Raw genomic sequence first — 27474 nt, 5'->3', positions numbered from 1 at the left:
CCCAAGGGATAGATTGCAGATAGATATGGATAGCACAGTGCACAATGAACTCAAAACAGCTATATTTTATTGCATGAATTCCTTTATTTTTTTTCCTTCAAAAGAAATGCACAGTTCAGCAAAGCTACTACATACAAATGGCCATACAATAGCATTTCTTATTGTGATATTCATGTGTTCAGTAAATTCTGGATCTTTGATCTTTGATCTTTGAGCGTTTTAGTATTGATACAATGGACATTTGCTGTCTGAGTACTGCAGTTGGCAAGAAACTCAACACTGTTTCTCCTTTGAAAAACAAGAGCCACAAACTAACATCTGCTTTTCGGTTCAACCCAGGAAAAACTACTGCACTTAATGTATTAGAAAGAAAAGAAAAAACAAAACCAAATCATTTTGCATAGCTTTGTTGTAATGTAAGTAAGGCACTTTGTCAAGACTTGATATTAGGCATTTCATTGCATGACCAACTTCTTTTTTTCTTTTTTTTTTTTTTTGTTGTGTTTTTTTTTTTTTTTTTCAAACCTGGGCATGTCCTCATCTAATGTCTTGTAACAGCAAGCATGTTAACGAAATCCAAAAATGTTTCTTAAAACGCATTTAGTCGCAGTATAAACCTCCTCACCCTCTCTTTTGGCATAAGTCTCATTTTCAACATTCTAAGAAATGCTGAAATAGTATTCTTGTGCATAAAAGGGTGGAGACTCACACATACGCACAAACACATACACACACTCACAGACACACACGCACGAATGCACGCATACACATACACACAAAGTTGTTCCGTAACTCCACACAACCCAGATAGACTAAAAACTTGTGCAATGGTTCAGGGTTATGTAGAAGAAAGGCAACACGTTTTCGAAAAACGAGAAAAAAAAAAAAAAAAACGATAAAGGGTGAAAAAAAAAAAAAAAAAAGATTGTTCCAAACTGAAAACAAATGTCTGGGTACGTGTGGGATTGACTGACAGCCTCTTCTAAATTGGCACTGTATCCAAAGATAGCTCAGGAGTTTCAGAGTTTGACATGACAGTAGTTGTTCTGTGACAGACAAAACCGAGCGTTAGTCTAGACTCCTCCAGTACCCTCTTAAGGACATGAAGAAGCCGCTGACTTTCGTTGGATGGTTGGATGTCAGTGCTTCCAGTACAGGAAGGGGGGGTTGTGGGGTGGGGGGGTGGGGTTTCTGGCTCAGATTATGTATCGGCCAGGTCGTGGGGTCCAGTACAGGCTCCAGGGGTACAAGCCTTAACCGAGCTGATCCTCATACTGCTTCCGAAAACAGTCTCCAGCTGGGAAGAAATCCCAGCATCTTTCCTGATACATCTTCCACACATAAGACTCCTGAAAAGAAAAGAAAAAAAAACACTAGAGCACTGATTCTTTTTCATATGTTAACAGCATAACAATATCCATTACAAAGAATGATTTCCAATGGTTGCTTGTTTCTTGCGGACTGGAACAGATGCTTTTTGTTTGACATGGCCAAGCCTGTATTTTGAAGATGCCCTTCTAAGACAATTGACTTAGGAACCAGAGAGTCCAATCTGATCCCTGACACTTCACCGCTAATGTGTCCCTGAGTAAGGCACTTAACCCCCAAAGTCTGCTCGGCAGACATTTGATCATCTGACACTGTAATAGTTATCCAGGCTAAGGGGATCAGCGGTAATGAGCAGATTTCCACGTAATAAAAAGAGAAAATTGAGAGGATAATACCTGACCCGTGTGCTCTGTCTCATCTTTGTTGATCAGGTACATCAGGAAGAACCTGTAAATCCCATCAAACACAGCTCAGTATGTAGGGTCTTCAACACAAAGTTCACAGAGCTGAGACTCATTGTCGTTTTTTTTTTTGTCATGAAAGAAATTGATGAATGGTTTCTAAAACAGATGATCTTTTCAGTATTCAACACCTTTTTGATTCTTACAAAATGAGTCATGTTCTCATTTAGATGCAAAAGGTTATGAATCTTTAGCTATGTTCCTGTCATTGTACGAGAAAATGTTTCCAAATGTTTCTGCTCTCTCTCTCTCTCTCTCTCTCTCTCTCTCTCTCTCTCTCTCTCTCTTTCTTTCTCTCTCGAGACAAAACTCCAATCAGCCACGACCCTGACGTCATAGAGCAGCTTCAGGCCAAAAGCAATTCAGGCTAAAACAAATTACACTGTCAAACTATGATGGATGTTTTGATAAACAGGAAAATATGTGGAAATAAGCGTGGAAATATATGCAATAACTTTTTTTTTTTTTTTTACAATTTTTTAAGGGCTATAAATACTTCAAACTGGGTCACCTAAATAAATCCAGTCATTTTAACAAACCAGAGCACTTCCTCTACGGTCTCCATCCGAACATGTTTTAAGACGAATGACTGAAGGCAAAGTCCACACTTGACAGTTCCACCTTAATGGACATGCTCAGGGTTACCTTGCCTGACCAGCACATGCAAAGAGTAATGAGAGATTACAATTAAGAGTTTAGATTTCAGCTCAGATGAAAGTTGTGATTTAAACTCAGATCACTCACAGATAGTTCGCCAAGTTGTGCTCTTGTAACGTGTGTGTCTCAAAGCCGTGAGGAGTCGTGTCAAAGTAGTCGTTTCCAATGCCACAGATGAAGCATTTGGTCTGCGGGTTTAAAAAAACAAAAACAGATAAATAAATAATGAAATAAATAGAAAGGAGCGCAGCCTAACAGGGCTCTGTTTCCATGGCGCGCACAAGACTGGCATGCTTCTCTCTGCAGAGACGGTGTGACTCTGCTCTGCAGTATCTTCACATTTAGGATGTTAGATTAGTCATACGGATGACTAAAGCATGGATCCACTCACCTCCATGTCCTCTTTCACCTGCTCCTGTTGGTCTCTCAGTTCTCCAAAGGCATCGATGATCAGACCTGTCTCAGATACACACACACACACACACACACACCACACACGCACACACCAAACACACACACACACACATACACACGCACCACACAAACACGCACCACGCATGCACCACACACACACACACACACACACACACACACACACACATGGCTGGTTAGCTTGATTATATACAAAGTGGAATCAAGGGCAGACACAGCATAAGCAACTTTCTGTGAGGTTCTATGAGTGGAATTACTATGAAAACAAATGGTAAATGACATAAAGAAAAAATAAAAAAAAAACTTTTCAAAGTAAAAAGGTGTGTACACACACACCCACAACAGATGTCAAAATGAGAACAGATGTCAAAATAAGCTCAGAAACACACATCGTTGTAAACCGATATAAAAAGACAAATGACAAAGCCATTTTCACGAATCATTATTGGCACATTCTCTCATCAAGGTTGTGGGTTATGACGGTAAACCTCTCAGTTTGAATTCACTTCTTCTCAGTCATCACGGATAAGAGCGTCTGCCTAGTGAACCACTGAACTGTAAATAGTAAACGTTCTCCAGTATCTTTATCTCTAATTAATGAACTGTATCCTCACAACAGGTGATCTCCAGTTCTTCTTTTTTTACAACCGAGAAGTCATCATTTTTATCAGCGTGCAGAAAAACCACAGGAGTATTGATTTGGGCCGCGCGTTGTGCTGTGGATGCCCGTACTTTAAGCCATTGCCTTTTGCTCACGCGGAGACAGGGAGCAGGACTCTACCCAGCACGCCGCTAATCCTCTCCACATCAAGTGTCCATCCGCGGCGCTAGGAGTCCGCGCCACGCAGCCGGAGTGACTTTAACACACTGTGTCCGGGCTCAGTTCACACACAGCTGCTGATGTCACGACGCCCAGGGCAGAGCCACGGAGTCAAACAAACGCTCCGGCGTTAAGCTCCCCCGGCCCCGCGGCTCTTTGTGCTATAATGTAAATATACACAGGGAATCGCGACCCTTTTGTTCAACTAACTGAATCTATAGTGTGGAGAATTAGTCCTGCTGTATAGTGTGGAGAATTAGCCTGGTAATGCGGCTGGTAATGACCATAACTCTATAATACTGTGAGAGACGCTTTTGGTGGCAGCTTGATTGGACTCTATTTGATTTGCATGAAAGCGCGTATTCATTAAGTATCAGGATGCAAAGCCTTGGAAAATGACCTGTGAATAAAACCGCTGGGGCTATGCATTAGTCATCTCCTCCTTTTTTTTTCCTGTGATATTTAGGACCGGAAAAAAAAAAAAAGGATCAGACAGGATGTTGATGATATTTGGATGTTAATGACAACAGCTTGGATCTCTCTCGTCTTAAAGCTGCCAAACACAGCGGAAAACATTGAAATGATGTATTTGAATGGACGACAGAATGACAGAACGCTCATTTTCGGTTCGTCGTCAACCCCTGGTCCTGTCTGTTCTTTACCCTGAATGATGGCCAGCAGGATGACGATGACGAAGAAGAAGAAGGTGATGTCGAACAGGATGCGGTAGAGCTCGTACGGGTCTCCCGCCGGATCCTCGATCTCGTCTCCTATGCCGCCGCCCGCACGCACGCCCACGTACATGTGGAACAGGTAACACTGATGGAGAAGGGAAAACAGGAGAGAGAGAGAGAGAGAGAGAGAGAGAGAGAGAAAATGTGAGAAAGAGAAACAAAGTCAAGAGAAAAGCGTAAGAAAGAGAGTGAGAGAGAGTGAAAGAAAAACGTGCAAGAAGGAGAAAGTATGAGAAAGAGTGAGAGAGGGGAACCGAGAATGAATGAATGAATGAGAGAAGGAGAGAGCGTGAGAAAGAAAGAAAGAGAAAGAGAATGTGTGAGAAACACAGGAGGGAGAGCAAGGAAAATCGTGAGAAAGCAAAAGAAAGAAAGCGAGAGAGAGAGAAAGAGAACACGTGAGAGGAAAACAAAGAAAAATGGAGAGTGAAGGAGAGAGCACAGCGGAAAGGTCAGACAGATGGTCCTCACTCCAGCGGAAGTGATATTACGCTGGGTTTTAATCTTTCTTTAATGCACTGCTTCCCCTCATTCCTCCATTAAGAAATGAGTTCCGAAACCTTCTAGAATATTCCGCTCTTTCACTCCCGTGGACTCACTGTCATCATATCGTCGCACTTCATATCCGGCTCTTCTTCGTCTTCACTCTTGTTGTAGAACTTTCGGAAGAAATTGAAAGCCACCACGGTGTACAGGTACACCACCACAGCCAACAGTCCAACAGTCAACACCAACTGAAAAGGAAAAATAAGCACAAAGATCACTCCACCCCGCTCAACTCGTGACAGCGCCCCCCGGTGTGACGGAGGTTGAAGTGCGCGCTGACCTGTTTGCCGTTGTGCGTGACGGAGGAAAGGATGGTTCTGAGGGTCTTGAAGCCCATGGCGATGTCCAGCAGGTGGGCGGCGAAGAAGAAGTTGTTGTAATGACCCAGGATGGACATGGTGGTGTACCACACTAGGTAAAGGAAAGACTGTAACAGAGGCACACATTCAGACGATGCCATGCTATAAGTAACCCAATGTCGTGTGGTCAATAGACCCGAGTCAATTCAACATTTGAAATACGTGAATGATTGGACTGCGTTTCCATCTACAGAAGGCATAGACGTGCTGTTTGTGTGGTATTGCTTAAACACAATCAATCCTGTTAGAATTTTTGGTAACCTTAGTGGAAAAAGACATTAGGTAAAGAGGCCATGTTAGAGTATTGGAACAGGGCCCAGTCATTTAAATACTTTAAATAGTTACTTGAACCAGGTCTTTGGGTTAGGACATATGAACGACTGTTTTTTTTGTTGTTGTTGTTTTGGTTTTTTTTTGGTCATGAATTATGTCTCTTGTCCATGACTGTTTCCTACTGCTCCTTCATTAAAGATGGGTAGACTTCACCTCTAACAGCTGAAATACATTGACCACAGTTGACTGCCTACTGTGAAAATTCAAGTGTCAATAAAAGACATTCCCATATGAATTTTCTCATCAAATCTGAACCTTATTAAACAGATAGCAACTGTTGGGCGTACATTACATTGTGCATCTATTACTTTACTCTCCTGTGGAAGAGTACAGTATTCAGCTGATCTCTGTGGTGTAAATAAATAGTAAAGTATGATTCTCTATCATTGTCACATTTATGACTGTCTGCAGACACTAATCTCATTTGCATAATATTGTGTCGATTACCACCTGTTTATCAAGTATAAGTGTTTGTGATTTTATCTCCACTTGTTACACAAAACATTACATATAAATTCCATGAGACCTTTGAAAAGTGCATGTGAAAACAGCAAAATAAAATACGAACGAAAAACGCATAATAAACGACAGCAGATTCCTCACGTGACTCACATTGTCTGTGAACACCACGCCCATTTTCCAAATATGGTATTTCGTGTCAATGGAGCTCAACCTATCGGAGAGAAGTCGCCGGTGGTGAGTGACAACGCCATCGATAAATTTAAATACGAAGCGTTCTAAAACAAACACTAACAAACACTTAAAAAAAAACAGAAGTCTTTGAACCAAAGAGCGGCCTTGCATCTCACCAAGACACGAGCGAGGCCTCCTTGACTATGGTCTCCTTTGTGGGGTTAAAGTCCAGGGCGCTCTTATCCAGACCCAGTAGTTCGGCGATACGCTCCGCCCCATACAAATCTCCATACTTATTTATCACCTGTACAGTGAGCAAGCAGAGGGCACAGAGCTAGAGACTGAAGGTTTGGCTACAGACAACACAGCTGACGCAGCACACGAGGGTAAGATTATCGCTTAGCAACAGGATGGGGCCATGCTTTCAAATGTGCAAATGCAAATGTTAGCAGAGTTTTGCCAATGTGACCAGTGTGTGTGTGTGTGTGTGTGTGTGTGTGTGTATAAACAGTGCGTTTAAACAAAACAACTTTTCACTTGCCTTGCGCTTCACAAACTTGTCCCAGTAATTGTTGGGGAAGGAACTGTAGGAATTGAAAGGGAGAAAGCGTGAACGCTAGAGAACCGAGTTATGTCGTTTTAAGTCATTCTGGATGTCTCCAAGAAAAAAAAAAATTCAATCTCTCTCTCTCTCTCTTTTTTTTTTTTCGTTTTTCCTTTCCAGCCGAGAGCTGTGGCCAGTCGTCTTGATGAAACAGTTCTGGGTCATTTAAACGCAGTCTTCTGATGTGTTTTGTTTTGGGAACTTACGGTGTATTAATGACCAGTCTGTCCCATTGGCCTTTTATGTCATCGTCAGAGGGCTGTTCAGTAATGTAGAGGCCATCAAACTCCAGCTTACGGGCAATTTCCTTCTCTCGTTTAAACACTACCAAGGGGACCTGCTCAAAACAAACGCAAAATGTTATGTCTGTGTGGGAAGAGGCAGTTTATAATACAAAAGTGTTTGAAATGATTTAAGAGTTGTATTATATTGAGCCACAAAGTAACTTAAAAACAAATGAGCTTCTCTCTCTCTCTCTTTTTTTTTTTTTTAGACCAAACAGTTTTTCTTTTCTCTGTAATTAGTGTACTAGTGAGACTTGTAATTCAGTGTGTGTGTGTGTTTTGTATTTGTGATTTATTGGTACACTGCAAACTTTGCAAAAACATTAACTGTGGTAAGCGCAGATTACCTTTAAGTAATAGTATCCCAGCACACAGAGGAAAGATATGATGGTGTGCAGAACGGCCAGGAAACGCAACGTTGGCGCCATGTAGCCCGTACTCTCCTGAAGCACAAAGTATTCCATGCCGCCTTCCTCATCATCTTCATCACTCCCTCCTCCTGTCCAAGGGTCCACTTCCTCTGAGTCCTCACCTGTCACCTGTGAACACACACACACACACGCGTGCGCGCACACAGGAATTAACTATGTTCGAGACATTTACTAAATTCTGTGACTGCACTGTAATCATACATCATAACACTTGCAGTAAAAACCAAGAAAATAAGTTAAATTAACCACATAAAAAAGAATAAACCAAAACAAGAAAAAACAACACTGCTTACCTTATAGAAGAGCAAGATGAAATTAATAGCAAATGCCACAAATAGGGCCAGGAAGCGCAAGTTGTAAAAATTTCTGGCCAGATAATTCTGCAAACAGACAGACAGACACACACATACAAAAAAATAATTAGAAAAAATAAAAATCCCATGTTCCTGCCCATGCTTTCAACACCCTCTGTTTCTCCAGGATCGATGGATGTTGGCGACTGTTTCAACTCTCAGTTTGCATCATTAGCAAGTCTCTAAGCTTTTAAAAAGTCACTTACACTCCGATGGATGTGATAGCTAATGTGTCCTCTTAAAAGTGTTTCTGAACTTCAGCCTTCCCCTGGGGATCTGCTCACTGCACAGAACATTTTGGTTCCCAATCCTACACTAAAATATCTCAAGTGTTCCCCTTGACGTGGTCGAACTGTCTTTTTTGAGGGGGGGGGAGTGGGGGGGCGGGGGGCTCACCAGCATCTTGGTCTGATAGATGTCCAAACCGGCGAAAAAACTGACCATGAAGGCCTGGGGAGCTTCCTTCTTCAGCCCTGGTCTCTTTTTGGTGGGCTTCTTGTCCTCCTCTGCTGGGGGTTCCACGGAGGAGCGTTCTTTACCTTTGTCCTCGTCTTTCTTCTCTCCATCCTCTGCACTGGAAAAGTGAACGCACACGCAAATACGCGCGCGCACACACACACACACACACACACACACACACACACACACACGTGCATGACCGCTCAAGAGTTAAATCAAACGTATTGAGTGAGGGCTGTAGATTTCACAATGTTTTGGCTACGTAAGGCAAACAGAGGTCCATTAAGTTGAAGACATCCATCGCTGAAAGTTGACATATGAAACTCGAGGCTAAAACTGACCCGTTTTGACCTATTGAAACAATATGTCCCAAATACATCAGTTGAAAGACACTTACTCGGTTTTCTCTGACTCTGACTTTGGATCGGTCTCAGCAGCCTGTTTACTTGCAGCTTCCTGTGGAAGAACGACAGTACTGAAATCTATCAATATTCAGCTTCCTGTAGAAGAACAGTACTGAAATCTATCAATATTCAGCTTCCTGTAGAAGAACGACAGTACTGAAATCTATCAATATTCAGCTTCCTGTAGAAGAAGGACAGCACTGAAATCTATCAATATTCAGCTTCCTGTAGAAGAACGACAGTACTGAAATCTATCAATATTCAGCTTCCTGTAGAAGAACAGTACTGAAATCTATCAATATTAAGGCACACACTCAATAACAAATACATCAACTACATACATACATATATATATGTGTGTGTGTGTGTGTGTGTGTGTGTGTATCTATCTATCTATCTATCTATATATATATATATATATATATATATATATATATATATATATATATATATATGTATGTATGTATATATATGTATATATACACATACCCATACAAAAAGCAAAATAAAAGGAGCACAGAGAAAGACTCAAATAACAACACAGATCGATTTATAGATATACAGACAGTCAGTGAGAGAGAGAGAGGGAGAGAGAGAGAGAAAATGGCAGTATTGTATGGGAAGTCAGAATGAACCTGTGCTTTTTTCTGTCGGACAGCACTAGCGAGGGAGGGGGCATCAACGCCAACGACCTCGGACACGTCTCCCAGCCCAGGCTCCATGCCATGCTTGCCCCCCTCTTTCTTAGGCTGGATATTCAACAGCTCGGACATCAGGTCCACTTCCACCTTATCCCCCACGGCGATCTGCCCCATCTCCGCCACCAAGGACGACTCGCACAACTCCAGTTTCTCCGTCTCCAGAACGTCGCCGTGGATACCAAACTGCGTGGGATCGGGCATGTTGCCGAGGATGTCTGTCACCTTCATGTTCTTGGCGCCTTCTACGAGGCCACCGCCAAACAGGGTGGACCACAAGATGTGGAAGAAACCCCATACGAAGTTATAGAGGAACCGGAACATTCCGGTAAAGATCATCCAGAAGAAGGAGAAGAAACCTCGGATCATCTCCTTAATGCTCATCTTTCGGAGCTTCTTGTACTGTTTCCTCATGCTCCTGAAGGTAAGCAACTGCCGGAAGTTCGACAGGCTCTTCCTCATGGACATGCAGCCCATTGTGAAAGCGGAGGAAGATTCCAGAACATTCTCCTCCTCTTCCTCTTCGGGCTCCTCCGCTACGCTTTGAGAATCCTCCTCGTCCTCCTCTGGCCGTTCGACGGCGTCCGGCTCGGAAATGAGCGAGGCCAGCTGCATCTCAAAGATGGTGTCCTCGCAGAAGTTCACGAACAGTTCCATCTTCTCAGACTCGCCTCCCTCGTTAACCACGTCGAAGATGAACTGCCGCTTGGACTCTTTGACCTGCGGTTTTTCCCACTGGGTCCTGCTCGACTCGCTGATCTCAAAGTAGACTCTCTCGATACGCTTGGCCCCGCCCATGATCTCAATTCGACCCAGATACGGTTCAAAGTAGTTGAGAACACTCTCAGCAAGATCCAGGAAGCTGGCGAGGCGGCTGTCATGGGGCATGTGCTCCGACAGGTTGGTAAGCAACACGGCCACGTTGAAGCCGATATCTTTGGCGGGCTCGTGGAAGCGTGTCACGAACTCCTCATAGTTAAACATATCGTTCTCATCTGCCTCAGCGCAAGAGAGCAGGAATTCGATCTCGGACTGGGAATACTGCTTCTGGCTTTCCATGGACTTTTGGAACTCTTTTTTGGAAATGACTCCTTTGCTTTCCGGGTCGTATTCTTTGAAGCTGTCAGACGTGGTGAGGTCTTTCAGTTTGAGGAACATGTCGAAGAACTTGAGGATCATCTCCACGTTGCTGGAAGATTCCACCAGGGTGTCCACCATCTGTTTTCCAATTGTTCCATTCACAACATTACCTGGAGACAACGGAGATGTCACAGAATTCATTCACACAACAGAAAATTAACCCCGAAATAATTAGCACTAAACCTCCATAGATGCAACAGTAAAAGTACCTGTAGTTTATGGTATCTGCTATATAATGTAAATAGTGTCTGAAACATAGCAGTATAAACCTAATCTGCTCTTCTACTCTGATGTTACCAAGAGGAGGTGTGTTGTATTTAACACACACTCACACACACACACACACACACACACACACACACAGAAGATTTCAATTTAATTTTCACAGATGTTATTTAAGTCTCAGATATACTGAGTCACATTCATCAATCAACACAAATTGCGTTGCCACTGTTTACGTAAATGACTTCATCTTGTTTACTGCACACAACAACAGAGAGGCTGTGGGACAGAACCTTCCAGAAGGGAGAGCATCATGACGATCATGTCCTTCTGCAGGTCCATCAGCTCCTTCAGCAACTCAATCTGGCTGGAGTCCTGTGGGAAGAAGAGATGAAAACAGAATAAAAAACAGTGACAGGTAACACTCTCAAAGCCCCCCCCCCTTCTCTCTCTCTCTTTCTTTCTCTCCGCCCCTCTCTTTTTCTCCACCTTGCATGGCATCAAAAGGTCACCATCACAGCAGGTAGCCGACTAAGAACGTCTAATATCTCTGAAAGGCTGCCCCCCCACCCAAAAAAAAAAAAAAAATCCCTCTCTAGTCTCCAACTGGGTTGGACCATCCATCAACACCAAGCACTAATGTCATTCTATTCGTCAGGAGCAGATGGCTGTGAGACTCTGACTCATGTGAGAACCTGCTCAAAGTCCCTGGTTCAAACTCTTCTCTCAGCGTGCGACAAATGTGAGTAGGACCTTTGATTAAGCTAATCAACCTGGTCTGTTTGTCTGACCCCCTGCCTGCGCTGGTGCTGGCGCCGCTGTTACACGCTGAGGATGCAGCCAACAGGCAGACAGGGGTTTTAAGGACTCCCACCTGGCTCCCACCTGGCCTGTAGGTCACTGCCCAGGCCTCTGGTGTGCTACTGTCATGCAAATGCACTACACTGCCTTTCTGCCCTTCCACATTAGAGGAGAAAAGCTCAATAAATGAGTTAGGGTGCGTTTCAGGTATGGAGGCAGTTACTGTACATCCTTGGGTGGAGGGGGCCATCTAGTGGTCACTACTGGTATTTTTAAAATGACTTTACTGTATCTATAACATTTTTAAAAATCTATGAACTACTAATATCTTCCATGCTCATGACATAACAATCCCTTTGTTCTTTTCATTTTTGATCTAAAATCTCTGAGATTAATCCATATTAATCTAGGGTCTACATAGTAGAAAATCATTGAAGAATAAAAAAACCACTATTTTGAGAGAGCGGTAAGGCTCGTTGCCTAATGAGAAAGTGATTAGAACAGGGATGCTCGTTACCTGGGATAACTTCATCTGCATGTTGGCAAAAACGTGTAGGAAACCCACCACTGCATCCCATAATCTACTGTGAGCCAGGCTCTGCTGGTTACCAACACATGGACCCTGTGGAAAGAGGACAGGGAGGAACTATTATAGACTCAATATACAACCATCTTCCATTTCACTGACAGTTAGACTCAATATACAACCATCTTCCATTTCACTGACACTCAGATGGGTTCTAGATACATACATACACACATTATAGAATCATGTTACAGTAATAAATGGAAGGAGGTAGATAGATAGATAGATAGATAGATAGATAGATAGATAGATAGATAGATAGATAGATAGACAGACAGATAGATAGACAGAGTGAGTGACTTCAAGCAATTTTGCTCTTGAAGCACAATGCAATACGATCGTGAATTAAACACAACAGGTATTTTTTCTCATAGGGTTTTATGACTGTTTTGCTCTTTTGACTCCATTCAATCCCACAGTGCACACAAAGAGTCCATTAAGAGGGTGTTGGTTAAATACCTGGATGTATTCAGTGAGAGAGTTGAAGATCTGTTTGGCCACAGCTAGAGCCTTGGAGAAGTTTCTCTGACCTGCTTCATCCATCACATCTTTCCCAGAGTAATACCAGTAGAAATCGCTGATGGACTCCTGATAGGCCAGCCAGCAAAAATTTGACAACATCGACATATGGTATGCAGCATGTGTGTGTGTGTGTGCGCGCGCGCGTGTGTATGTGTGTGTGTTTGTGTTTGTGTTTGTGTGTGCATGTGTGTGTGTATGTGTGTGTGTGTGTTTGATCATTACCTGAAGGCGGAGGAGGTAGTCCACAGTACTGATGATTATGTTTACTGTAGTGGTGTTCCCTGTCTGAGTCCTTAGAAAGTTCTGGAAGTCTAAAGGACACAAAGAAAACACCATCTGACTAAAATGTTACTGCCGCTGCATTATTAATCTGATATACTTTACATATCCATTCTGTAGGCTTTATAAACAATGATCTGGTTTGTACTGTAAGTAGTTTTTTTTTAAGTACTTTTTTTCCTGAGAAATAATCAAACAAGTCGTATCATACTTCTCAACTGAACATACCTCCCTTCACTACACAGCGATGCAGGGCAACTATAATCATGATGTTTAATATTTTCACTCATATCATAAAGAACTCACCATTGTTATGACCTTCACACAGAAGCTGCAGGAACCTAAAGAGGTCCTTAGTAAACTCATCGTTCTGTAAAACCTTGGAACCTTTGGAGACAGGAGATCACACTGATATATGTTTTTTTTTTTCTGAATGCTAAAACAGTCTTCTCTAAGTTACAGTCACCCAGTCTATGCAGCTGCGTGACCTGGCCAATAAGCTCCTAGATGAAGCCTTGAACTGAGAGCACATACATTCCGTATGTAACTCTGTGAGCCACTTAAATGATTTATGATATTAAAAGTTATAGTGTATAGCAGGAAGAGTGACACGTTCCTGATGTGTAGTTGTAATTGATCTTTCTTTGAGATGCAAACAAAGCAGGGATACTCTTATTGGTAGTGTTAAAGGAAAGCTTTCGGGGAAGAGCAGTTAGAGTTATCAGACTGCACGAGTCCTCTCACACAAATGACAAGCCGTTTAGTAAAGAGGGATATCAGGAGCGAGAGAGAGAGAGGGAGAGAGAGAAAGAAGAGAGGAAGCAGAGAGAAAAGAGAGAGAGAAGGAAAGAAAGAGAAGAGTGATGTGGGAGAGAAATAGATAGATAGGTAGATAGATAGAGAGAGAGAGAGAGAGAGAGAAAGAGAGAGAAGAGAGTGCGAACTGGAGAAAGAGGGAGAATGAGAAGGAGGGACAGACAGAAGGAAGGAGAGAGACAGATAGAAAGAGAGAAGAGAGAAAGACAGAGCAGAAGCAGAGAGAAAAGAGAGAGAGAGAGAAAGAAAGAGAAGAGTGATGTGGGAGAGACAGACAGACAGATAGATAGATAGATAGATAGATAGATGGATAGAGAGAGAGAGAGAGATAGACAGACAGAGAGAGAGAAAGAGAGTGAGAAAGAGAGAGAGAGAGAGAGAGAGAGAGAGAGAGAGAGAGAGAGCAGTTCAGGTTCTTGCATCATGAGCCTGACATTCCAACCACAGGTTTTAGGGCATGCACTAGTCCTGCAGACCTAAGTAATCGATTACCGCATTCAAGAAAGAGAGAAAGACAGAGAGAGAGAGAGAGAGAGAGAGAGGGACAGAGACAGAGACAGGGAGAGGGACAGAGGCTGGGAAGACAGCAATGTGAAACAAGTAGAATCTAAACCATGTATTTACCCCGCTCACTCACGTTGACTGCGACCGATGAGTAATAAATGACAAGAACAAACAAACAAAACAAACAAACAAACAAACAAACAGAAACAAACAAAAAAAGCAGACATAAGCAAAGGAGAAGACATTGAATTTCAATAGAGAAATACCGACATCACTATCTCAGCTAGACATTAACATGCAGTTCACAGGTCCTGCCTGAGTTTTAGCCAGAAACAATTGACTGGACTGAAGTCACCATCACTTATGCCTGGTCGTATGACGTGAGAACAAACTCAAGGGGTTTATGTACTGAAAAGTGTCAGGTCACAGGCCGATGTAATTCATCGGACTAAAATCCAATGGGTGCGCTGGTGTGGTGAGTGTTTAGAGTGTCTGATGCGTGTTGCCTTCTCTGGTTAGCTGGAGCGCTAGCCTTTGAGAAAGATGAGGGTGTTGAAATGTGTCTTTTGTGAAAGCAGCTGACGTAATGGACGTACACATGACAGAAAACGTAAGCGTGGACGTGGACTTTCCCATTCAGAACAGAAAAGTGAACATGTGCTGCCAAACTAACACTGCACCTAAAGTACCCAAAGCCAATCAAAGAGGGGTAACTATGAAACTGGGTAATCAGAATTTTTCACTGAGGCATGTGATACCTCAAACATGTAATCACACATTTAGCATTATTTTGAATTAAAATTATTCTGTAATTAATCATAATTAAATTTAATCAAATTTCATTTTCTTTCACCGACTTTCATTTTCATCTGATGCATGTTTTATATTTCATTTCATTTTCTTTGATCTGTTACACGTGTTATATTTCATTTTCTTTGATCTGTTACACGGGTTGCATTTCATTTTCTTTGATCTGTTACACGTGTTACATTTCATTTTCTTTGATCTGTTACACATGTTACATTTCATTTTCTTTGATCTGTTACACGGGTTACATTTAATTTTCTTTGACCTGTTACGTGTATTCACCTGGTGTAAAAAATTTGTGGTGTAAAAAATTTAGGTGCTTCCTGCAACAAATAAAATGGCAAGCATCATAAATGATTTACTTTTGTAGCAGTTATGTAAATGCTCAGGTTTCTGCAATGAAATGTGAAGGGAACCCCAATTTAACAGCCATTAATTTAACTACAATTAGAATTAATAAAATTTCAGCAAAACCATTTACATAGCGGCCAGTGTCAGAGTTCAGGGCAGCGCAGTGTTAAAGCAGCGGTGTTGTTTGTTAATGACAAGGATTTTATGGTCCTTTCAACACAAACAAAACAACATAAAACAAAACAAAACAAAACAAAACAAAACAGAACAAAACAAAATGAAAAGACACTCAAAATACATAAAGACAAGTATAAGACAATATATAAAAACAATTCACGTTATGAATAAATACAATATGATAAATTCATAAGTACAAAAATAAAATGTTAGATAAAGAAGGCAGAAGGGAATCTTCATATTCCTCATCCCATGGAGGGTGCATCTGTAACCTTGTGCTTTCTGACCGTGCAGTACTGCCTCTGCTGTGATGGTACTGTAGAAATAACTAGCTGAGTTTTCAGTTTCAGTTTGAGTTGTGTCAGGTTTAAGTGAACATGAAATGAGGTCTGTCTAAAATTGCACGGATATTTGGAGCAGTGGTTCTCATCTTTTCTCTCCTTACTTACTGGAGCCTTCCTCTGTCACCATACCCAGACCTTCTGCTTTATTCTGTCTCTCGAACGCATTCAGGTCCAGAACACTGCAGATAACACAGACACACGGAGTTATGCCAACAGACCGGAAACTTCCATTCTGCCCCTTTTCCACCAACACATCTGACTGAGATCATCAAAGCCTTTCACAAGTCCAGTCAATCGGGTCAGGTCAATCAAGTACCGGACCAGAAAAAAAAAAAAAAAAAAGACTTCGAGTCTGTTCCTGATGTTATTGTCAAGCCTGAAGCTGAGAAATATCTGATCCGTTGAATGAAAAGTAAAGTTTTACTAATGAAATATACACTGTTGTATGGTTGGATCTTTCATATGATATGGTTACCTGCATGACTGCATGAGCCCTGATAAGCTTTTGAAGAAGCCTGCATCTCGCTTTTCCTTCAGGTAGTCCAACATTTTCTAGAGGAGAGAGAGAATTCACACAAAGGTTACAGCCACAAAGAAATCATGCTGTAAGGAAAAGGAAACGTTCTCTACTCCGTGCTTTAGTGCTTTATTTCACGCTGCGGTGTGTGAGCAGTTTTACAGTGCACTGGATTACCTGCTGGACCACAATGTTACCGCCATTCAGTATGGAGATGCCCAGTTTGAGAGTGTAGGTTACCATTGGACCCAGTCGACCTATGGAGAATGAAGTCAAATCTTGATTATGTGTGTGTGTGTGTGTGTGTGTGTGTGTGTGTGCGTGCATGCGTCAGTGTGCACGCACACATGTGTGTTAAAGAATGTGTGTGTGTATGGTGTGTGTGTGTGTGTTTGTGTGTGTGTGTGTGTGTGTCAGTGTGTGTGTTAGAGAGTGTGTATACCTTTACTGGCACTGATCATCTGCAGGACCATCTCTGCGGCTCCCCTGTCATGTAACCTGGCCTGCTGATAAAGCGTCTTCTGTTTCTCCATCTCTTTTTCCTGTTATTTCACACACACGCACACACACATACACACACCCATACACACGCATGTACACACATCACACACATCACATACATACAAACGCATGCACACACACGCACGTACCACATACGCACGCACCACACACACACACACACACAAACACCCATACACATGCACGTACACACATTAAACACATACAAACGCACGCACACACGCACGCACGCGCACGCACCACACACGCGCACACACACACGCACACACACACACCCATACACACACACGTACGCACACATAAAATCAGCCTGGCTCATAGTCACACAGGTCTGAAGATTACTAAAAGATCAGTAAAACAGAAACAAAAGGAGAGATAATAAACCAGAACCTCAAATGTCTTTTCTTTTCCGTCTTCCTCTTCCTCTTCCTCTTCATCTTCTGCACAACTCTGTTTTTTGAGAGAGGGTGAGTGTGTGTATTACAAAAAGTAATTAAGATGGTTATAATGCTAAGTAAAGAAAATAAAGTTTAAAGTTATATTCAGAGGAACTGCAGAACTTGTGCTGTACCTTTGCCATCATGTCTGCATATGCTATATATAAAGGATCCTCTTCCAGAGAACTACACAAAACAGGACAAAATAAGAGGAAAACTGAATTTCATGACAGCATGTAAAAATACTGGCTTAGAAAAATACATTCGTATCATGTGAGAAAAATGACGACTTGTGCTAAACAGACAACTTTCCCTCTGCTCTACTTTTATTCTAAATGAAAGTATAGACGTAAGTTAAAGGGAGTTCACACAGTGGGTGCCAGGCATCCAGCTGTGACTAGGAGTGTGTGTATGTGTGTGTGTGTGCCTGCGTGTGTGCATGCGTATTAGTTGAGTGTGTGTATGTGTGCATGTGTATTAGTTGAGTGTGTGTGTGTGTATGTGTGTGCGTGTGTATTAGTTGAGTGCATGCGTGTGTGTGTGAGAAAGAGAGAGAGAGAGAGAGAGTGTGTGTGTGTGTGTGTGAGAAAGAGAGAGAGAGAGTGTGTGTGTGTGTGTGTGTGTGAGAAAGAGAGAGAGAGAGTGTGTGTGTGTGAGAAAGAGAGTGTGTGTCTGTGTGTGTGTGTCTCACTTCCTCTCTGTAAGCGCATTATGACTGAAATGAAGAATAAGTTGATGTAGAGGATCAGGCTGCTTCACTCTCTCCTCCTCTTCCTCCTCTTCCACTTTCACCTGCGTCCTCTACAAACACACACACACACATACACACACAATCACGTACTTGTTTGATAAAAAACATTCATTTCTCAGCACCTTCCCTGTCTTGCTTATAAAGACAGAAGAACAGACTGTGGGAACTGAATATGGTTTTTTTTATCTTTTGAAGGATGACATACCTGAGTTCATACTCATCTGCATATAACCAGAGAAATCTCTTTTACAGAGATCAGAGTCTGACACACACTTTATGTCTGGGTTATAATACCTTTTTTTCTCCCTGCTTGGTTTTTACACAGAAACCCAGACTAAATGAAATGTGTGTCATAGAGAATGAACTGCTGTGAGTTACTGGAACCCTTACTGTGACAGTGACCCTGAGAAAATTACTCTCGGTTTGATTAAGAGCAAAAGAAAAGACAAGACACTGAGCATTTTCTACAATAACCACACAGCATGCTGAACACACACACAAGCACACGCACACACACATGAAGTCGGTTAACAATATTCAGGCACAAGCAGGAGGCAGTGTGTGTATACATACGTGTGTATTTGAGTCATGTAAAGCAGATGATGAATAAAATGATCTGGTGGTGTCAGTAAGCACCCGTTGCTTTATGTCAGGCTTGCACATGCAAAATGACATTTTTTGGGGTTGGCACAGGAGGAAAAGCCAGTTTACTTCCTCACGAGTTCTAGCACATTCTTCTCTAGACCTGTACTGAACAGATGTTGAGTGAGTCTGTGTATAATGTTAACCGTCCTTCCAATGCAACAGTCAAAATTCCTTTAATATGGTCGTTAAAAGTCCTTTCATACAAAAGTCTATTACTAATCATAAATTCCTTTCCGTGTCCCCTCTGCTGCGACATTGTCACGACGACAGTGGCTGTGGCACCTAAAAGCTCAGCCTCAATTTATGAAGCGGCTCTGGAACCTTCCCTAAATTTCCCTCATAATGTGAAGTGAGGTGTGTAGATGGTCCTTGTACTGAGATGTAAGACATTAAACATATGTTGCTCATGGTCAAACAACAACATTACAAGCAGCTCTAACATCCTTGGGGAAGGATGCCATGCGCAACTGAAGCCAGCTTGGCGTTTAAACGGGGCGCCGGAGTTTAAACACAGGTCGCCGTGGCGACAGCCAGAATTGTGCTTGCGGAGTTGCCCGGCTGGCACCACCAGGACCGTCCACAGAACACAGAGGCGGCTAGAACCACGAGAAGCGCTGCTACTTACAGCCAGGTCCTGTACTAGTTTCTCCTCAAACGAGTAGGTCTCTGTTTCTATCCAAATTCTCTGATACCCCATGAGGAAGAGATTAATAGAGCGATGCCTGGGAGAGGGGAGAGATTAATTTGGATTAGGATTAGGATTAGGATTTTGGTTACCAGGGTTACCTGTGTTACCATGGTTACCGGGAAGGGACAGGAGAGGACAGGAAGTTAGGGTTCATAAAACAGGAAGTGCTGTATGGGAATAAGTTAATTGGTTAGTACAGATGGCTGACTCATCTAACTGGTCACCTCATATTACAATTTATACACAGAGAAGTTTTGGAATAAATATTTGACAAAATTAAAACGTTGAAATTAGAAATATCACACAACCCCAACAAGTATGCTGAGAATTATATTTTATCAAAAGTTAACAGATGTCAACCTCAAAACACAGTGACACTGTTAAACCAATTGAAACAGATTAACAGTTCTTGGAAACACATCATTTCACTTTCAGTTATCGGTTTGTCATGTCTATTTACTGGCCTCGCAATTGACCAGTTAGACCCCCAGTCCAGCCAGGATGGAGTATAACCATACAATCCATGACTGGGAGTTGTGAGAGGGATGGAGAGTGAGAAAGAGAGGGAGAGAGAGAGAGAGAGAGAGAGAGAGAGAGCGAGCAGTGAGAACCATTCTCTGAGTGTTACGTTACCGTCAGCATAGAGAGCAGTGTGTCATACGATGGGCTCTCATGCTTATTTTCCAGCCAACAGTGTCGGTAGGAGCTCAGGAAGTATATGTTAATTTTGTGCCTGATGAGATGAAGTGTTGTCATTTGAAGAAAAGAAATCAAAAAAAAAGAAAAGAGAGGGAGAGAGAGCAGAGAAATGAAAGGATGTCACTCACGGATAAAAAGAGGACGCACCGTTTTGTTTCAGAGACACAAAACATGACAATGGACGTGCAAAACGGTTTGGAAACGGACACGCGATGTCGAGACAGATTAAACTCGACACTGTCATGACTCAGAATAAGTGAATGAACCGCTGTGCATAAGCGTCCCTAACCGGGTCGCTAGACTCGATGCGGACGCCTGACGTTAGCCATTGATTCGATCAGCTGGCATCCGATGGAGGATTAAAAAACAAGACAATGTGTGACTCATAACTTCCTTTTCTCTACTATCTTTGCTTTAAGCAATCTGGGACTGAGTTACGGCGCAGAGGGGCATGAAATTGCTACTGTCCCTTTTGTGATTGGTTGAGATTGAGTGAGTGAGTGAGTCACAAAGGGAGAGAGAGGGAGAGAGAGGGAGGGAGAGAGAGAGAGAGAGAGAGAGAGAGAGAGAGAGGGGCCAGAGGCAAGATGTTCATTAGGGCAGGAAAGAGCAAAATCCACGTTTGTGCATCAGCAGAGAGACGGGGAGAGGTTCCTGAGACAGGGCAGTAAGTCTGACTGGAAGAAACACACACACCAAAAGCTGAAACTGTCGAGATGTCTGCCTTCCAGTGGTTGAGAGAGTTAACGGAACAGTAAAACACACACAAAAAACACACACACACACACACACACACACACACACACACACATACACACACAAAAAGAAGTATTCTGAACTTAAAACCACCAGAGGCATATTTGAGCAGAATCTTAGAGCACCACTGCAGTTTACAAGCCAAAGCTCCTTCTCCTTTGGGCAGAGATATTGAGTCAGCTTCTCCCAGATAGAGGAAGCAATGAATGTTTTTTAGAGCAGGGTACTCTGGTGTTTCCAAAAAAAAAAATAACGTAAAAAAATAAATAATAAAAAAGAGGCTACAGCTTATCTCGTGTACCAGAGAATCTTGCCACGTGACAAGAAATCTTAAGCTCTTCTTAGAGAGTGTTCTTAAATAACTGAAATGCAGTTTTTAAAAAAATACACTCCGTCTGAGACATTAGTAGTACATTTATATAGGATACAACACCAAGCTGTAAACTGGATAAAAAAATCACTGCTCATAGCTTTGTGGTCTGTCTGAAGGTCTGAATGGTACAAATGAAGAAATAGGACATCCAGGGAGCAGAGCTCTGTGCATGTGTGTGTGTGTGTGTGTGTGTGTGTGTGTGAGAGTGTGTGAGTGGGGAAACAGTACCTGGGCAGGTTGTAAAGAGGAGCCATTCGGAAACAGGCCACCACTGCACGTTTACGCTGTTTGGACAACAGCTTCTGCCACACACACTTCTTAGACCTCAGCGGCTGCTCCACCTATTGTGTGTGTGTGCGTGTGTGTGTGTGTGTGTGTGTGCGCGTGTGTGCGTGTGAGAGAGAGATACAGTAAAAGAAGAAAAATGAAAAATGCAACATTTTCGCTATATCTTCTCATAAATTCCGCAGTGAAACTGTCCTGAGGGGTTGGTAAAGTCTAGCTGTGCCAGCCGGCTGACCTGTTCCAGGTGGAAGACGGCAGCAGAGATGCTCTGGATACGACTGACAGTCCGCTCAGGGTCTGGAGAATCCTCACTCTTCACCCTCACATCCTTATAAAGGTTCAACTGCCACCTGACCGCTGGATCCTCCGACTGGTGTGTGTGTGTGTGTGTGTGTGTGTGCACGAGAGTCAGTGAGAGAGAGAGAGAGAGAGAGAGAGAGAGAGAGAGAGAGAGAGAGTGCGTGTATGTGTGAGCAGAGATGAAACAGTTATTTCAGTCTATTTTAGTCTCTGTTGAAGGTGTCCAACTGTTTCTACACTTTTTACTTTATTTATTTATTTTTTAAATAACCTGTTGCTTACGAAGCCAGGACAGCAACAACAAGAAAACGAATCAAACTGTTGTTGTAGAGTTGAAAAAGTGTCAAACTGTCTCTCTGACAGTTTTGCCTCCTGGCTCACTGACCTTCTCCTGCAGGTGCAGGTTCTTTCGCAAATGGTCTCTGACCTCCTCATCTGTGTCTTTCTGTGGAAACAAACAAAAGAAAATTGAAAAGGTTGCTGCAATCATCTTACACAATTTTTTTTGTTTTTGTTATTGGAGCGTAACCCTCAGCTTTCCCCCTACCCCCCACCCCCCACCCCCCACCCCCGCCCTCTTCTTTACTCACCATGGCATAGCGGGTCTTAGCCAATGAGATGAGCTCCTGGTCGCCGGGCGTGCACATGTTCAGGCCAATGGGAAGCATTTTCTTGAGGGCAGCGACAATGAGGGAGGTCTGAACTGAGTAAAACTCTCCTCTTCGTTTCTTATGTTTCCTCTCTTGGTCCTGACCTCCCGTCTGAGAAGAGAGAGAGAGAGAGAGAGAGAGAGAGTGAACTCATTATACAGTAATGGTGAGAAAACCGTCTCGAGAGCACCTCGCACGGCAGGTTTTTTTTTTTTTACCACTGACTTAATTACAGAATTCACACTGACACCTGCCCCGATCCAGTACTCCACAATAAAAGCTTATTCTCCTGTCCTCGATGACAGCTAAATTAAAAGAGAACATCAGATAGCCGCTGGAATGGGACCTCAGTGTATCTGGTCTGTGGACACATCATCGCAGGTGAGTTTACCATTGTCCTGCTGTTACTCTACAAGCATCATAAGAACACTCCTTAGAAGAACCCTTCTAATTCCGGAATGTTCCGTAGCTATCTCATTCCATGCTGCTGGCTGTTTAATCGTAGTCGAAGATAAATTGTAATGGGGAGGCCTAGGCCCTGCTGACCTCACTATAGGATGGGTTTAGGAAATCTAAAGGGGGGTAGGGGAGGAGGACAGGAGGTGAATCTAGGAGTTTTGGAAAGGGGCCTCGATGTCGATGTATTTTTACACTCCCTGTTCAGCACAGCGGCGAAGCTTATGGAGCCCTCGTTTTGACTCATAAAACTGAACACTGGTCCCAGAAACGGTGGAGGGACAACACTGACAGGACACAGAACCAAACACGACGAGAAGAAGGAGGTGGAGACAGGATTCGTACGCTGATAATAAAAAAAAAAAACCCACAGGATGACTGAGACAAAACCACACAGAACACAATATTCATTAAGCTCACATGACACAGCTCGCACAAACAGAAAGACAGGGAACGGCCACACAACTGCAGTTAAAAAATTCAGTATGACTACAGACTCGTTGCTTATGTTTGGCATTATATTTTGTCCCTAAATGATCGCTGCTGTTAATATGCTCGATTAAGGCTTTCAGAGTGATGTATTTTCAAAAAATACGACTGTTTAATATGAAAATTAGATGACATATTCCTCCAGAGGGTAAAGCTCTTATTTCGGTAATAAAAGTTTCAAAAGCTTCTGTTCCCCCCCCCCCCCCCCCCCCCCCCCCCCTATTTTTAACTCGCTCTTAAGACATTCATACAGAGCTAATGAATTAATCCTCTAAAAGAATCTGCAAACCCACTTCATATTAGGTGACCTTCACTCCAGCGTATTCGCTCGAGAACCCACTGATACGCGAGAACGATAATTATCATAATTAAAAGAATTATTTGAATTATTTCCAATGACGGGACTCTGTCCCCGGGTTCTTTGCAGTGTTTCTTTTCTTTCCGACTGTTCTCTCTTGAGTTAACAGGATTAAAACAGCAGTTTGGATGAAGACCCTACATAAGGCATTCATGTGATGTCTGTTCGCCATTGCTTCAGCAGGTCATGTCCTATAGGAAAAGGATTATCCATAGAAAACAGAGAAGGACGCGGCGGAAAGGGGCCGCATAAGACAACTGGAACAAGGCCTAGTTATTCAAATACTTCAAACCCTTATTCGACTCACGTCTGCTAATATGTACCTATTCTAAGTACAGCAGTATTGTTAATACTGAAACAAACCAGCAGTGTTAAATTCTGTGTGTAGATACAGAGTAATTAACACAGCCTAATATGAAGTGGGACTGATTTTTGAAGTGAGTTACTTTGCCAGCAAAGCCGCAAAAAGCCAGAGAGCGTACGCTAGAGTTCAGTTTGTCTTGATCAGCACAGTCAACACGATGCTGTGCTCAGATCTCACTGAGCACATCAAAGAGTTGAAAATAAATAAATAAATAAATAAATAAATAAAGTGAGAGAGCTGGCACTGTAGCAGCACACATACGTCTCCCTGTGACAGGAAACGCATCATAGAAAAGACAGAGGGCTAATGATAACCTGATGCTTTGACAAACGCTAAAGCAAGGTTTACGGAAGAAAACAGCCACGCCACACAGAGTGGTGATTCATCACACACACACACACACACACACTGCTCGAGACAGTGACAGAACATATCTTAAGACGCATCACTACAGAACTTGTTAGCTGACGACAGGGGCGGTTTCCGCCCCTCCGTTCGGGTGGTGTCAGGATTCCGCGGTTGTCACGGAGACAGGAATGAGTGATGAACGGGAGGGACATGGAAGATGGTGAGCGATTGCCGTGTGATTTATGTTCACAGGACAGCATTTGTCACAGGGGTCACCTCACGGCAGTGTGAACACAAACAGCGAAAGCCACACCCCCCACAACCTGCCACGCCCCCCCCCCCCCCCCCCCCCCCCCCACACACACACACACACACACACGGGGGACATGCACTCTAACTGTACCTTTGGTAGAAAGGACTGTGTGTGTGAAAGAGAGAAAGAAAGCACAGGCAAAGCTCAGTGTTAGAGAAACACATCCAGGCACAGGAAGAGGAATATGAAAAAAAAAGAAGGTTTACAACAAATTCTTTTGATGTATTTTGTGACAATGACCAAATAATACTGCCTTTCAAATTAAGATATCATAGCCTATAGGTTTCTCAAAATTATATAATATAAATCAAAATTATATACTAAAATATTTTGGTTTCCAGGTTAACATTGCATAGTAATGTCAAAAAGAACAAAAACAGAGTTTTCTTTTTAATTATTGTTGTCATACTCATTATTACTGTAATAATTCTCTCATTAGTTGTATAATATTTTCAGTAAACCAGTTCCTGTGAATCTCACAATGCACTGACATGATTAATATCTGTCCATAGGTTCACAACAGAGATTAAATATGTCAGATCAACTTTTCATGACAAGAAAAATCAAAGACATGTGACAATTAAAACAACCCCATTGCACTATTCTCTGGGGATTCGGCTGAACTTTGTTTTCATATGAAAACAAATCAATAAGCAAAGTGTTATTACACTGAAGCACTGACAGGAGGTGATGTTGTAAATGAACTACAGGTTAATATGTTTGGATATAAATGTGTGTTTGTGTTTGTGTTTGTTATGTGAAGTGAGGGATAGATGCAGTGTTGCTGAGTTACGTTATGAAGTAAAAAAGTGAAAGGTGTTTCATCTACAGGAGTGTGACAACCGCAATGATGTTTTCAGGTAAAATGCTGCCAGAGAACAAAAGGAAGAGAGGTAAATGAGAGAGAGAGAAAGAGAGAGAAAGAGAGAGAGAGAGAGAGAGAGGGAAAGAGAGAGAGAGAGAGAGAGAGAGAGAGAGAGAGAGGGAGCGCAATGCAAAAGATCAACTCCCTAGTTAATTTACAAGCTGCTATAACTGTTAGAAACTGTTGATGCTCCACTAGGGAGCCACCTCAAGCCTGGAGGACAGTGAAAATTCCGTTAAAATATCAACACTTCAGCACGGTAACTATATTTAGATATAGACAGAAAACGACAGAAAAAAAAAGTTCATTATTTCTCTAGATTTCTTTTGACCCAGTTTCACTAGAAACAATGCATTTGTGTTAGTTTTTCTTCACCCTTGACACACTTGCGTTTCTAACATTGCACAGGCTCTCGTAACTCGAGCTGTCAGGGAATAGAATTCTCTCGTACCTTGGACATTTTGGTCTTGCTGTCGCCCGTCAGGAAAGACAAGTTGTTGATCTCGTTCTGCACCACAAAGTTCTGCTCCTCTCTCTTGAAGTTCTGCAGAGGACAGGACAGAACATGTCAATAAAGAGACACGGGTCTATCGACGCATGAGGTCAGAGATCAGAGTTGGACCAATAAATGAATCCAAAATGAATACGCCTAAGGGCTTACGTGGGATTTGCACCAAAGAATGAAGATCTCGGCCACCATTCTGAACAGTTCGTTGGAGTCTGTGTCTGGCTCCTTAAGCCATCGAGACCTGAACACAAAGGACGAGAAGTCCTCTGAACACTGAACAGACAGCGAACCACAGATACACAGCTCAGAAGCCATCAGTGCTGGTTTTGCGTATCGAATAAAGGTCAAAGTTACAGCGGTCAAAGTCTAGTCTTACCTCTTCATTAGACAGAGCTGCAAAATCTGCTCAAGTTTTTCATTTTACTCTGAACTATAACTCTATGACATCATGGGCCAAAAATACCCCTTCATATCCTCAAAACATCCAATTACTTACATATTGTACATGTACGTTCAAAGTTTTTAAGAAAGATTACAATGCACTGTGCCGTACATGTCTCTCCTTTACAAACTTCAAAATAGGGAAAAACAGAAAATTCATGCTCTGTAAGTTCGTAAAGAAATTCAAAAAATGTTCAAATGCAGATTAAGAAAAATTAAAACTACAAAGGTCAGAGGGTCATGAATAATCTGAATAATCTCTGACGGCCACAGCACTTCATCCTTCTCCTGACGGTGTCAGTGATACCTGTTGTTGTCCACGTAGCGGATAAGCATGGGGTAAAAGGCGTAGAGGTCCCTGCAGAGCACGGCAAACTCGTCAAGGATCAGAAGCTCCGCCTCCTGGGTGTCGCCCTTGCTGTCAGCCTTCAGAAGCTCCTCCTCCGCCACCACCTTGACCGTCTTCTTCTTCAGCTTCTCCAGCGTGGGCAGGAAATGAGTCTTCAGCAGGTCCGCCCTCGCTTTGCTGATGATCGGCTGGGCGTACACTGGACCCGGACACAGAGATGTCAATCAAAGTTCCACACAAAGAGTACCTCAAAGTCTGCTATATTTGTCTGAATGGG

At 42.6% G+C, this 27474-nt stretch overlaps 1 protein-coding gene across 1 annotated transcript in view; it reads right to left on the bottom strand.

Annotated features, from left to right (window-relative positions):
- Positions 1-1253: 1253 nt before the first annotated feature.
- Positions 1254-27474, bottom strand: part of LOC115815591 (ryanodine receptor 3) — a 93248-nt gene continuing 67027 nt past the window's right edge. The window contains exons 66-102 of the mRNA XM_030778559.1: positions 27156-27396; positions 26561-26648; positions 26351-26443; positions 25125-25139; positions 22647-22817; positions 22442-22501; positions 21992-22126; positions 21700-21812; positions 19581-19677; positions 18251-18360; positions 17694-17745; positions 17513-17572; positions 17046-17145; positions 16781-16860; positions 16562-16638; positions 16192-16265; positions 13394-13474; positions 13031-13119; positions 12746-12874; positions 12218-12322; positions 11193-11274; positions 9475-10787; positions 8833-8891; positions 8373-8550; positions 7917-8003; positions 7540-7731; positions 7115-7245; positions 6846-6888; positions 6481-6608; positions 6284-6344; positions 5260-5406; positions 5033-5167; positions 4362-4518; positions 2839-2903; positions 2535-2635; positions 1725-1776; positions 1254-1349 (exon numbers count right to left, since the gene is read on the bottom strand). Of these exons, the coding sequence (XP_030634419.1) occupies positions 1254-1349; positions 1725-1776; positions 2535-2635; positions 2839-2903; positions 4362-4518; positions 5033-5167; positions 5260-5406; positions 6284-6344; positions 6481-6608; positions 6846-6888; positions 7115-7245; positions 7540-7731; positions 7917-8003; positions 8373-8550; positions 8833-8891; positions 9475-10787; positions 11193-11274; positions 12218-12322; positions 12746-12874; positions 13031-13119; positions 13394-13474; positions 16192-16265; positions 16562-16638; positions 16781-16860; positions 17046-17145; positions 17513-17572; positions 17694-17745; positions 18251-18360; positions 19581-19677; positions 21700-21812; positions 21992-22126; positions 22442-22501; positions 22647-22817; positions 25125-25139; positions 26351-26443; positions 26561-26648; positions 27156-27396 (4997 nt within the window). The remainder of the gene's footprint in view (positions 1350-1724; positions 1777-2534; positions 2636-2838; positions 2904-4361; positions 4519-5032; positions 5168-5259; positions 5407-6283; positions 6345-6480; positions 6609-6845; positions 6889-7114; positions 7246-7539; positions 7732-7916; positions 8004-8372; positions 8551-8832; positions 8892-9474; positions 10788-11192; positions 11275-12217; positions 12323-12745; positions 12875-13030; positions 13120-13393; positions 13475-16191; positions 16266-16561; positions 16639-16780; positions 16861-17045; positions 17146-17512; positions 17573-17693; positions 17746-18250; positions 18361-19580; positions 19678-21699; positions 21813-21991; positions 22127-22441; positions 22502-22646; positions 22818-25124; positions 25140-26350; positions 26444-26560; positions 26649-27155; positions 27397-27474) is intronic.

This window comes from Chanos chanos, chromosome 1 (genome assembly GCF_902362185.1).
Source record: "Chanos chanos chromosome 1, fChaCha1.1, whole genome shotgun sequence".
In the NCBI taxonomy this organism is placed as follows: domain Eukaryota; kingdom Metazoa; phylum Chordata; class Actinopteri; order Gonorynchiformes; family Chanidae; genus Chanos; species Chanos chanos.
Note: the sequence above shows the minus strand (reverse complement) of the source record. Positions and strands in the feature narration are given on the sequence as shown.